At 39.3% G+C, this 12,867-nt stretch overlaps 1 protein-coding gene across 1 annotated transcript in view; it reads left to right on the top strand.

Moving 5' to 3' along the window:
- Window positions 1-12,867, top strand: part of ARHGAP25 (Rho GTPase activating protein 25) — a 180,176-nt gene that overhangs the window by 137,707 nt on the left and 29,602 nt on the right. The window contains exon 4 of the mRNA XM_082252949.1: window positions 562-681. Within this exon, the coding sequence (XP_082109075.1) occupies window positions 562-681 (120 nt within the window). The remainder of the gene's footprint in view (window positions 1-561; window positions 682-12,867) is intronic.

Raw genomic sequence — 12,867 nt, 5'->3', positions numbered from 1 at the left:
TAGTTCCAGTGAAGGGAACTCTTAGGGTGTCAGCATTTTAAGACATTTTGGACACTTTCATGCTCCCAACTTTGTGGGAACAGTTTGGGGATGGCCCCTTTCTGTTCCAGCATGACTGCGCACTAGGTCCAAAAAGACATAGTTGAGCGAGTTTGGGGTGGAGAAACTTGACTGGCCTGCACAGAGTCCTGACCTCAACCCTATAGAACACCTATAGAATTAGAACAGAGACTGCAAGCCAGGCCTATTGTCTACATCAGTGCCTGACCTCACAAATGCATCTCTGGAAGAATGGTCAAACATTCCCATAGACACACTCCTAAACTTTGTGGACAGCCTTCCCAGAAGAGTTGAAGCTGTTATAACTGCAAAGGGTGGGCCTTCTCAATATTGAACCCTATGGACTAAGATGGCATCAAAGTTCACGCGCGTGTAAAGGCAGGTGTCCCAATACTTTTGGTAATATTGTGTATCTTCTTCCTATGTCAAATATTCGAATTTCAAGTCATTGGTCCTGAGCCTTTATTTGACTTTTAATTCTTCACTCTCTCACATTCGCAGGGGTATCTTTTGATCCCAACAAGCCAGTATCAGATGGCTATACCCTTATGGCTAATTCACAGACTGAGATGGAGGAATGGGTGAAGGCTCTCAAAAAAGCAGCTGGATTCCCATCAGGAGGTAATTATACTATGAATACAATAATATATTTGGTAATGATATGGTTTCCTATTTATTCCTAGTTGATTGCAGCTACTGTGGCACATTATACCTTTATCAGCAATGTTTCAGGGAAGATTTTGTGTGGTCAGTATACTCCGGTCCAATTAAGTTCTGAATTACTAAAATTTGGACGGGCTGGCAACTCCCAGAGGCTAGGCAGGGCCTGCTCACACAATGCTGTCTGACAGAGGGACAAAGTCAGATGAGGTGACCAGTAACTGAGTGTGATGACGTGCAGATCCCGACAATGTGCTTGAAGACATAAGTGAAAATGATGTAGGCTATCTAGAGTACATGACAAAAAAAAGACCAGACAGAAAATTCAGAAGAAGCAACAGAAATTGACCAAAGGTGCAAGATGAGCAGCCAGCTTGTACATTGCAAGATGTGCATGTTTGTCCCAGTGGAGGGAGAAGTTGGAGTGTTAATAGATACTTGGGTTACAGATTGTCAATTATCACAGTAGATGGCAATAAAAGAACTTTGCACTCCCTAAATCCCTCAAGTTTTCCCTGTACAAGTATCTCGTAAAAGATGAAACTTTGATTGAAAAAAATGTAAAGACTTTGGCATGAAAGATTGAAAGGAATGAAAGGATTCAATGTAATCTGTTGCCTTGGTTGAGTATTAGGAAACTCTGGAAACTTTTTGGGCATTTTAGAAAACAGGGCTGGCTTAGAAATGATGATGGAAATGTCATATTAATTCAAGTTCAACTTAAAAACCCTTTTGTGGAAATTTTATAACTTATATCAAGATTTAACTTTAGTGTGTTTAATAGGCTGAATAGTATGATTATTGCTGTAACATCATCTGGGAATACTGGAGCACTGTATATTTGAAAGCTCAGAACTCTATGGGGTCTGTGCAGTCTGATTAATGAAACCACCTGAATAAACTTTTTTTCTTTGCAGTGTATCTGTAATATAGCTATCTGCAAAACACAGAAGTAGGAAATAGCAATTGTACTGACGTGTTAGTCATGATTAGGGATCAAATTTTAATTTGTGGCTATGTAGATTTTGATGCAAAATTTACGTTGTCAAAAATTTTCGAACAGGTGAACTAGATGTGCAGGTTAAAACTGCAAAAATTCTTGCGCTAAAGATGTATACACACCCTTTTGAAAAATCATTTTGAAAGAGCCTTTTTGGGCATTCCAGATACACCCCTACCCCAGGACCCCTGGAGAGGAACAGGATTCAATTGAGGGATAACCTGCCTATCTATATACCCGCTCTATACCCCTGTGTGGGGTGGGTATTTCTGGTGAGTGAGCTACCTTCCATAGGGGTCACTGATCACCTCCCCCACCACTCACCATGGGGTTGTATCCAATATATTTTTTTTTATATGAAGATTTTTGATGTCACGTATATGGACTAAATACGTCACCTTATCTCCACCTATTGTTGGACCACCTATTATCTGTCACCTTATTTGATGAACCTGTTACATACAGCACTTTATATATGCTGTCACTGAGTCACCTTTTTAGCATATATCAATTATTTGCACTGTTCACTTTAGTTATTTATTCAATCATTGCCATTTAATTTATGTTTTGCACTTATGTGATCCATTATTTACATTTATATATTTGTATGCACAAAGTCACTTTATATACACTTTATTCTGTTATACAGTTAGGTTGGCACTTCTCACTGATTGTTACTCTATATTTATTTGAGATTATTATTCACTGCATTTTATGCTCATTTATTTATTTATTCATACACTTTTGTGCCTACCTGCTTATTTATCTAATTATTTACCCACTATTGTGCATATATTTACACATTTTCCTGTCTAACTTCTACATACCATATAGTGGGCAGCGCCATTCCCTTACTTTGATCCCTATTTTTCATATACTCATCGACTATATATTTTTGGGAGGCTGCAGCCCACTAATTTATCCCTTACATATCCTTGAGTGTGGAGTTTCTTCATTTTCAACCCCTAAAATAGATTTTGAGGGCCCACCCCATTTTTTCCCTGCAGGATAAGGGTCTGGTATAGATTTTTAGAGGAAACCCCACAATGTTGTTCCTTATTTGTTTATAGAGTCTTTATTTTTTTTTTATTTTTTATATTTCATAGAGTCCTCCTTGCAATCCATACCAGACCCTCGTCTAGGATTAGGGTCTGACATAAATGTTGAGGGGAATCCTAGATCGCTTTGTTTATAAACAGAATGAAGCATCTGGGAAATTTCTTTCAGTAGTAATTTCAATGTTTTTTTTTTTGTAAATATCACTTTTGCTTTACTCCATCATACAGGTACACCACCTCAAAGCTTGTTATTTAAAATAAATTCAGTGTTTATTTTTATAAGTGCCTTTTAAGCCTTTTTAAAAGAACTGCTTTCTGCTAAAGGCATTTTAATTGTTTTTTTTTTTTCATTTGGTACATGTCCCCATGGCAGTGTCCACCTGCCCATGCCATTTTTTCCAAAACGTTTACAAACTGGCCTTTAAAAAGACCAGAAAAACACAGGATTTAACCCCAATGAAGTTTGGGCCGTCAAGAATTTGTTTTTCAGTGAACGTCCAGCGAACTGAACTTTGCTTGGTTTTCTCATCACTAGTCTTAATATTATAGTCACTAATAACTATGAATTAGTGATCGACCAATATCGTTTTTTTATTGCCGATACCGATATTTTGGTCATTGCATATTGGGTCTTCTCATCGGCGGCCGTGCAGGATGGTTGCCCGGGTCTCCCTGTGGAAGGCAACAGGAGGGGGGACCTCTACCTGCAGGCATCACTCCGGTACAAGCACTGTCCCGAAAATATCGGCAATATCGGTCACCTTGGTGGCCAATTCCGATATATCGGGGAAAGTGCATATCGGCCCCCGATATATCGGCTTTGCCCGATAATCGATCAATCCCTACTATGAATGGCCTCAGTTTTCTTTTCTGTGCATATTCTTTTGTTCTGCTTTATTTCGTAAACCACATTAAAAAAAAAGCCATTTATGGAAAAATATCACTCAAAGCTTTATTAAATAATAACACTTATTGTCCAAGAGAATGCAAATTCTATAGATTGTGGGAAGTACATATTGCAGCATCTATGCAAAACAAAGGCAGAAGTCAGGCTCTGAGAAGCACCAAAGAGGCGCATGTGGAATATAAGCTGATGGTTGGGATCAGTGTACTTCCTCTTCCTGAAACATTGCTTCTACATCTATAACAGCTGTGTGCACTTTCCCACGTGCAAATTCCTTTTCACTTTTCTCCTATTTCTTTAAAGATTTAGTTGCTTGAACAGCAAATTTTCTAGTGTGCTTATTATGTTTTGTGATAACAGAATTATTAACATGCTTGCTATAATGATGCTGAAAGAGCCTTGATTATAACAGGGCTTATGTTTGAATATTTAGTACATGTGCTGGCTTACTTATGAAAGATTTACATTTACCAAGGACTCAATGCCCCAGGCATCACAGGTAAGAGGTCACAGTCTAGTAGCCTCTGCTTTTTCAACTGCCTGACCTCATGCTGATAACAAAAGCTGTCTCTTAAAAGTGCAAAACAGAACAGATCCTTGTAGATTAACGGGTTGATTTACTGAAAGTGTGTAGGCTGTTCACTTTGCATGTGAAATATTTGAACTCAGCTTCACTTAATTTACTTAGCTAAGTTGAAATTTACTTTGCAAAGTGAACGGGTTCTATCCCTTAGGGTCCTTTCACGCGGGCTTTCCGCCCAACGGACGTTATGCTCAGAGGTGATCGATCCGCCGATCCCCGCTGAGCAGGCGGATGACAGTTCTGTCCCCGCTTATTTTGCAGAGACAGACCTGTCAGATCCCCACTCTCCTATTTGAGATCGGATGAAAACAGACCGCCTGTCTGTTTTCATCTGATCCTATCCAATCCTTTAGACCAGGGGTCTTCAACTTTTCAAACAAAGGGCCAGTTTATCGTCCTTCACACATTAGGATTGTGGCCAGCGGGGCAGAAAATATTCTGGGCCCAGTGTCAGTGAGAATAAATATGGCCTCAGGGTTGGTGGTCAATAGGAGGAGGAGTAGTAGCCCCTATTAGTAGGAGGAATAGTATCCCATTATTGGTACCAGTGGAAGAAATAGTGCCCCATTGTTGGTGTCAATGGGAGGAATAGTGCCCCAAGGGCCGGATAAAGGCTAACAAAGGGCCACATCTGGCCCTTGGGCTGCAGTTTGGAGACCCTTGCTTTAGACGGATGGAAAATAGGGTTTCCATCCATCTGAATTTCACAGACAGGATCAGATCGGATAGCAGCGGGTGTCAGTGTAGATGTCACCGCTGGCGCATGGAGCATCCGATCAGGTCCGCATGAAAAAACTGACAGGTGGAGTCTGCTGTAAAGTGTATCAAAAGTCATAATTGGGGGGCTGAACTGTCAAAAAAGCATAATACTTTTTTTTATTGTGTCCTGCTTTCAATGAAATCACCATTGAACCAGCAAGGTGTATCTACAAACATTTCCTGTCCTAGAGTGACAACGCTTATATGGTAATGTTAAAGTGTCACTAAACCCAGCAGCTGAAGACGTCTAGCCAATGACGAAACACGTTAGTTGGAACGCACGTCATGACGTCACATGAGCTGGGTGGAACGCAAGCCGGAAGTACCGATCTCTACACCGTAGCTCATATATGTGACAGCATTTTATCCTTTTTTACTTGCATTTGGACCCTGTAAACGGCCTGTTTGGATATTGTGCAATAAAATTTCCTTTTTGAAAAACGTTACTGCACTATCTGGACCTTCCCCTTCTTTTATATACATCCTTGGCCGGAGGAGGATAGCAGGAGGAGCATTGCTATAGGAGAAGTTATCCATCTGGAGGGAACGTATCCCGGCCCTGGGGGTCACCAAAGCTCTTATGGTCTTAGTGCCGTAAGGCACATAGGACCCAATTGATCTGGTGAGTGAGAAATTCTTCTATTTGTCACGGTGAAGTATAAGGAATGACACCAGGGATTGATTGCAAACCAATCAACCTCAGAATCACCAAGCACTATTCACTGTGCACTGTATTCATTTAACTGAACTTTCATCACAAGAAGTCACCTTTTTTTGCACATGAACTGTATGGAAAATTTGTGAGAGTATCCATATACCTCATACACCGTTTATGAACTTGTGTTTTTCCCGTTATTATTCTCCGAATTTATATATAATTCTAAAAGTGTATTATTTGAATATTTTCTTCATATATCACTTATAATTGATCACAGGGTTTTTTTCCACCTTATATGCACTTTAACAACTTTTGAATAATTTTTAAACAGCATAGGACTGGTTTTTATTATTATTTAACCTTTAAGGTTTTTTTTAGCAAGCGCTATAGGTAATCCTATATAAATAGATTACTTCACACTTGAGCACTCGCACTTTACTATAGCAGCTGCAATTCACTATTTATTTATTCGCACACTCAATATTTATTTTATTTATTTATTTGATTAACTTGTAACTAGGTTTTTCCATTGGCGCGGGAGATATACATAGTATATTGCACCTTTTATAACCAAAGGAAACAGGTCTTGAATCAATGCGATCATAATATGGTTCTGTGTGTGGGTACCTGCTTGTGGCAATGTGGCTGCCTGGGACCCCAGGGCAGGTGGAAATGGGCGAGACGCTCAGGACTGAAAGGATGGGAGCCACTACCGTCGCCCAAAGATGACGTCACAAGGCTGGCATAAGTAGATGCTCGAGGCCGCAGATGGAAGGCAGTGCTGGGATGGAGCGCTGAGCCAAGCCTGACTAGAGCCTGTGGGATGGGGACCAAACGTGAGAATAAAGCCAGCTGCACAAATGACCACATGTTTTGGGGCATCGGCCCTTCTTCAGGTCAAACAGTGCTAACTGGCAAAACGAAGGCAGTGATTTAAATAGGGAAAAGAAAGGAGAGGGTCAATGGGAGGGGAGGGAAGGAGGGACCAGAGGACCATGTCACTCATGCTGGACCATCCGTTAAAGGATAAAATTAAATTTAAAAAGTATACAGACTCTCGTAATTAAATAAATTAAACCTGTATACTGTGTCTACTGTCTAAAGATTAAATCTTTACCATTGATATTTAACAATGATTTTACTGGTTGAATAAGTCCCCTTTCACAAATACGAACCATTCATCCATTTTTCATCCATCCATTGATGGATGAAAAACAGACATCAATACATTCCTTTGGAAAAACGGATGACAACGAATGATCTATCATTTACATCCATTTTCATCCGCTTCTGTAAACATCCGTTTTTTAAACAGAAGAAAGTCCTAGTTTTCATCCATTAAAAAAACAAATCGGACGAAAAACTGATGACAACGGATGAAAAACTGATAACAAAGGATGAAAAACTGATGAAAAAGGGATGACAATGGATGAAAACGGATGACAACGGATGAAAAACGGATGACAATGGATGAAAAAGGGATGACAATGGATGAAAAACGGATGACAATGGAGGAAAAACTGATGATAAAGGATGAAAAACTGATGTGAAACTGATGCTGACTGAAAAAAACTGATGACAAAAACATTTTACCGAACTGATGAAATGAATGCTCCGTATGTATGAAAGGTGCTCGTGTACAGATGCGAACTCATACGTGAGTCACGCCTGCAAGTGTAAACAGTGTTCAAACCACACATGTGAGGTATTGCCATGATCGTTAGAGTGAGAGCAATAATTTTAGCACAAAACCTCCTCAGTAACTCTAAACAGGTAACTGTGAAAAATTGTCGCCTATGGAGATTTTTGAGTACCGTAGTTTGTCTCCATTCCACGACTGTGCACAATTTTTAAGCATGACATGTTAGGTATTTATTTACTCAGGGTAACATAATCTTTCACATTATACAAAAAAATGGGCTAACTTTACTGTTTTTTTTTTCATTTTTTAATTCATTAATGTGTATTTTTTTCCCCAAAAAATTGCGTTTGAATGACCGCTGCACAAATACAGAGTGACAGAAAATATTGCAACAAAAGCGCAATTTTATTCTCTAGGGTCTCTAGAAAAAAAAAAAAAATGTATGTATATATATATATACAGGTCCCTCTCAAAAAATTAGCATATTGTGATAAAGTTCATTATTTTCTGTAATTTACTGATAAACATTAGACTTTCATATATTTTAGATTCATTACACACAACTGAAGTAGTGCAAGCCTTTTATTGTTTTAATATTGATAATTTTGGCATACAGCTCATGAAAACCCAAAATTCCTATCTCAAAAAATTAGCATATTTCATCCGACCAATAAAAGAAAAGTGTTTTTAATACAAAAAAAGTCAACCTTCAAATAATTATGTTCAGTTATCCACTCAATACTTGGTTGGGAATCCTTTTGCAGAAATGACTGCTTCAATGCGGCGTGGCATGGAGGCAATCAGCCTGTGGCACTGCTGAGGTGTTATGGAGGCCCAGGATGCTTCGATAGCGGCCTTGAGCTCATCCAGAGTGTTGGGTCTTGCGTCTATCAACTTTCTCTTCACAACATCCCACAGATTCTCTATGGGGTTCAGGTCAGGAGAGTTGGCAGGCCAATTGAGCACAGTAATACCATGGTCAGTAAACCATTTACCAGTGGTTTTGGCACTGTGAGCAGGTGCCAGGTCGTGCTGAAAAATGAAATCTTCATCTCCATAAAGCCTTTCAGCAGATGGAAGCATGAAGTGCTCCAAAATCTCCTGATAGCTAGCTGCATTGACCCTGCCCTTGATAAAACACAGTGGACCAACACCAGCAGCTGACATGGCACCCCAGACCATCACTGACTGTGGGTACTTGACACTGGACTTCAGGCATTTTGGCATTTCCCTCTCCCCAGTCTTCCTCCAGACTCAGTCCACTGCTTCCGCAGGTCCCCCAAGGTCTGGAATCGGTCCTTCTCCACAATCTTCCTCAGGGTCCGGGTCACCTCTTCTCGTTGTGCAGCGTTTTCTGCCACACTTTTTCCTTCCCACAGACTTCCCACTGAGGTGCCTTGATACAGCACTCTAGGAACAGCCTATTCGTTCAGAAATTTCTTTCTGTGTCTTACCCTCTTGCTTGAGGGTGTCAATGATGGCCTTCTGGACAGCAGTCAGGTCGGCAGTCTTACCCATGATTGCGGTTTTGAGTAATGAACCAGGCTGTGAGTTTTTAAAAGCCTCAGGTGTTTAGAGTTAATTAGTTGATTCAGATGATTAGGTTAATAGCTCGTTTAGAGAACCTTTTCATGATATGCTAATTTTTGAGATAGGAATTTTGGGTTTTCTTGAGCTGTATGCCAAAATCATCAATATTAAAACAATAAAAGGCTTGCACTACTTCAGTTGTGTGTAATGAATCTAAAATATATTAAAGTCTAATGTTTATCAGTACATTACAGAAAATAATGAACTTTATCACAATATGCAAATTTTTTGAGAGGGACCTGTATATGGTATTTAGAAGTTTATATTTACTAGAACTATTGCATTTCCATGTTCTGTCTGCAGTGGGAGACCAGATATAGTGAATGCAGAGTCCTGGGTTTAGTAACACTTTAACATTACCATATAAGCATTGTCACTCTAGAACAGGAAATGTTTGTAGATACACCTTTCTGGTTCAATGGTGATTTCATTGAAAGCAGGACACAATACAAAAAAGTATTATGCTTTTTTGACAGATCAAAAACATGCACAGCTCTGCCTTTTTGCCTTTTGATACAATTTACAGCAGACCTTAAGTGACTGTAAAGTCTCTTTTTTTGGGTTAAAAATAACAAACATATTATAATTATCTACTCAGTGCAGTGGTTTTGCACAGAGCAGCCCCGATCCTCCTCCCCTCGGGACCCTCTTAGGCGCTCCTGGCCCCTTCTGACTTTCCCCGTACTTGGGAGCCACTATTGCCCGCTCAACAGGCTATCCGAACTTAATATTAATGCCCAAGCAAAGAAAATTGGTCTCAGACCTTCCTTACATGTAACCACACGTTATTACACCGAAACACGGACAAACACACACTATTTGGATCTTTGCATTTATCTATCACATTTGCACTGTTACAAACATGTTAAACTTTTATAAGCGATACTAATGGATCAAGTTTGTATACTATTGTGTTATTCTTTCTCAATATGCTCCCTCTTTGTAATTTTAATTTATTTAATTTATCATTTGTCCATTTATATGCCAGTTAGGTACAATTTTTACCTTTTTAAATAAAGCTCTTTTGTGGAAAAAAATAAAAAATAAATTAGGAACAAAGTAAGGATTGTACGTGTGGCCTCCCACTCCAAGACAACACCCTTACTGTAAAATTTGCTCTAATACTATATTTTGTATTAAAGTTTAAGGCCCCTTTCACACTTATGCGACCTAAAGGTCGGGCGATTTTACCACTATTTTTTTTGCCGTGATTTTACCGTGATTTTGAGGTGTTTTTGACTGGACTTGAACCAATGCCTATGTCTGTGGACCTCAAAACGCATTAAAATCTGCCCAAAGTAGTGCAAAGACTACTTTGAAGTCATTGCAACTTGAAGTCGTACAGATAAGAACAGTACTCATTGGAAATCATAGAGTTTGACTTGTCATGTGACTTTGCAGTCCCAAGTCGCAGGACAAGTCACACAAGTGTGATAGGGGCCTAAATGTGACTTATGTTGTGTTAATATAACCACTCAAGTTAACTTCCGCTGTATGTTCTAATGCATATCAGGAAATGTCCTATTTCTCTTATCATCTTGTACTTATATTTTGTGAAAAACCTTAATAAAAATATTTGAACCTTCTGACTTTGAAACAACTTTAAGCTCTACTAACCAATCTTTTTTAGACCACTGCCTTCTCTCTTTACACTGAAAACCTGAAAAAGGGTCTTATGCTCACCTAACACCCACTCCATCCTTTGTCCTCTAAAGCTGCGGGGGAAGTGGGAGTTACGTGAGATTGGTTACCATCCAGGAAGCGTCTTCAGGCAGACCAATAAGTTGTGGCCATGTTCAAAGGGAATGTGGTCAGCTAAGTAAAAATAATCTCTTTGAAATGTGACATTGTTTTTATATTGTGTATAGTTTGTAACTACACTTTGTATGTCTGTGGGGCAGCTATATTACATATGAAATATCACTATGACTATATAGAAGAGTGAGGAAAAAAATATATTAAAGCCACCAAAGAACTTTCAGATACATTTTAAAGAAAATACACAATAGTTTCTATATAGAAACAGGACATTATTGTTTAGAGTCAAAATTCTTTAGTGGCCACGATTCCCAATAAAAATCTGTAGTAAAATATAATAATACTGTCTACGACCTAAAAACTGTTTTGGAATTTCCATGGTCTATGTATGAATAGCAGCTTGAGATGACTGCAAATTAAGTAAAACAACAAGGTACTGTGTACAACATTTAACTATTTAAAGGCTAACTCACACCAGCCATTGCCTTCCAAAGCAGTGGCTGATGTGTGGTGTGGTGGGATCGCCGCAGTGCCAATACGCCGATCTTGGTGCATTGCACAGTTTATTTTTTTTTGACCAACTTTATTGAAATGTTACAGGGACACTTCATTAAGTTTGATTGTTGGCCACGTGGAGCAAGGTAGTGGATTGCCTCGCAATGCGCTTCGCTGGAACAAAAGGACTGCGCGCAGTCCTTTTTTCAGCACACTGCCCGCACACCATTGCAACACAGTGGTTTGAATCAGGCATACCAGAGACAAGGCGTTTTGCCTTGTCATGCGGTGGGACTGCACTGTAATAGCTGGCTAATGCAGTCCTAACGCATCTACTGAACCAACTGGTTTAAGATGACTTTTTGCCTGTGTGTACCCAGTTTTATTGACTGTCTGCTGAGAATAATTTTATGTCATAATGGAAAAACACTGAACAAAATTATAAATGCAGCACTTTTGTTTTTGCCCCCATTTTTCATGAGCTGAACTCAAAGATCTATGACTTTTTCAATGTACACAAAAGGCCTATTTCTCTCAAATATTGTTCACAAATCTGTCTAAATCTGTGTTAGTGAGCATTTCTCCTTTGCCGAGATAATCCATCCACATCACAGGTGTGGCATATCAAGATGCTGATTAGACAGCATGATTATTGCACAGGTGTGCCTTAGGCTGGCCACAATAAAAGGCCACTCTAAAATGTGCAGTTTTATCACATAGCACAATGACACAGATGTCGCAAGTTTTGAGGGAATGTGCAATTGGCATGCTGACTGCAGGAACGTCCACCAGAACTGTTGCCCCTGAATTGAATGTTCATTTCTCTACCATAAGCTGTTGCCAAAGGCATTTCACAGAATTTGGCAGTACATCCAACCAGCCTCACAACCACAGACCACGTGTAACCACACCAGCCCAGGACCTCCACATCCAGCATCTTCACCTCCAAGATCGTCTGAGATCAGCCACCCGGACAGCTGCTGTAACAATCGGTTTGCATAACCAAAGAATTTCTGCACAAAGAAACCGTCAGAAACCCTCTCAGGGAAGCTCATCTGCATGCTCGTCCTCCTCATTGGGGTCTCGACCTGACTGCAGTTCGTCATTGTAACTGACTTGAGTGGGCAAATGGTCGCATTCAATAGCGTCTGGCACATTGGATAGGTGTTCTCTTCATGAATGAATCCCCGTTTTCTTAGATCTTTGCGTTAATGAAATTAGTGATTAGTAAGAAGTTAATGAAAAATGGGGGCAAAAACAAGTGTTGCGTTTATAATTTTGTTCAGTGTATATATATATATATATATATATATATATATATATATATATATGTGCCAGTTTATCAGTCATTTACAATGGGGCACCAAAAGTGATTACCAAAGAAATGTCTCCTATTGTTCTTGAATTATGCTAAAATTGTGTGATATACAGTATAGCAGCCTAAGCGTACAGTATATTAGCAGAATACTGTACATGAGGCATGAGAGATGGAAAATCCAGTAAAAAACATTATTTGGAGAACATAAGAATGCTGATATGTGAATTTTTTATATTTACATATTTATAGTAATATCTGTTAAAAGTCTGGCCACCCATGGACATATTTGGAACTTTGCATTTTTCTTGTACAAGTGAATAGAAGTAGCGTTCATGGTTTTTCCTTTCTATGATCTTTTTCTGCAGCTTATCGCATTACCTTT

Source organism: Pelophylax lessonae (genome assembly GCF_965119305.1).
Source record: "Pelophylax lessonae genome assembly, chromosome: 4".
Classification (NCBI taxonomy): Eukaryota; Metazoa; Chordata; class Amphibia; order Anura; family Ranidae; genus Pelophylax; species Pelophylax lessonae.
Note: the sequence above shows the minus strand (reverse complement) of the source record. Positions and strands in the feature narration are given on the sequence as shown.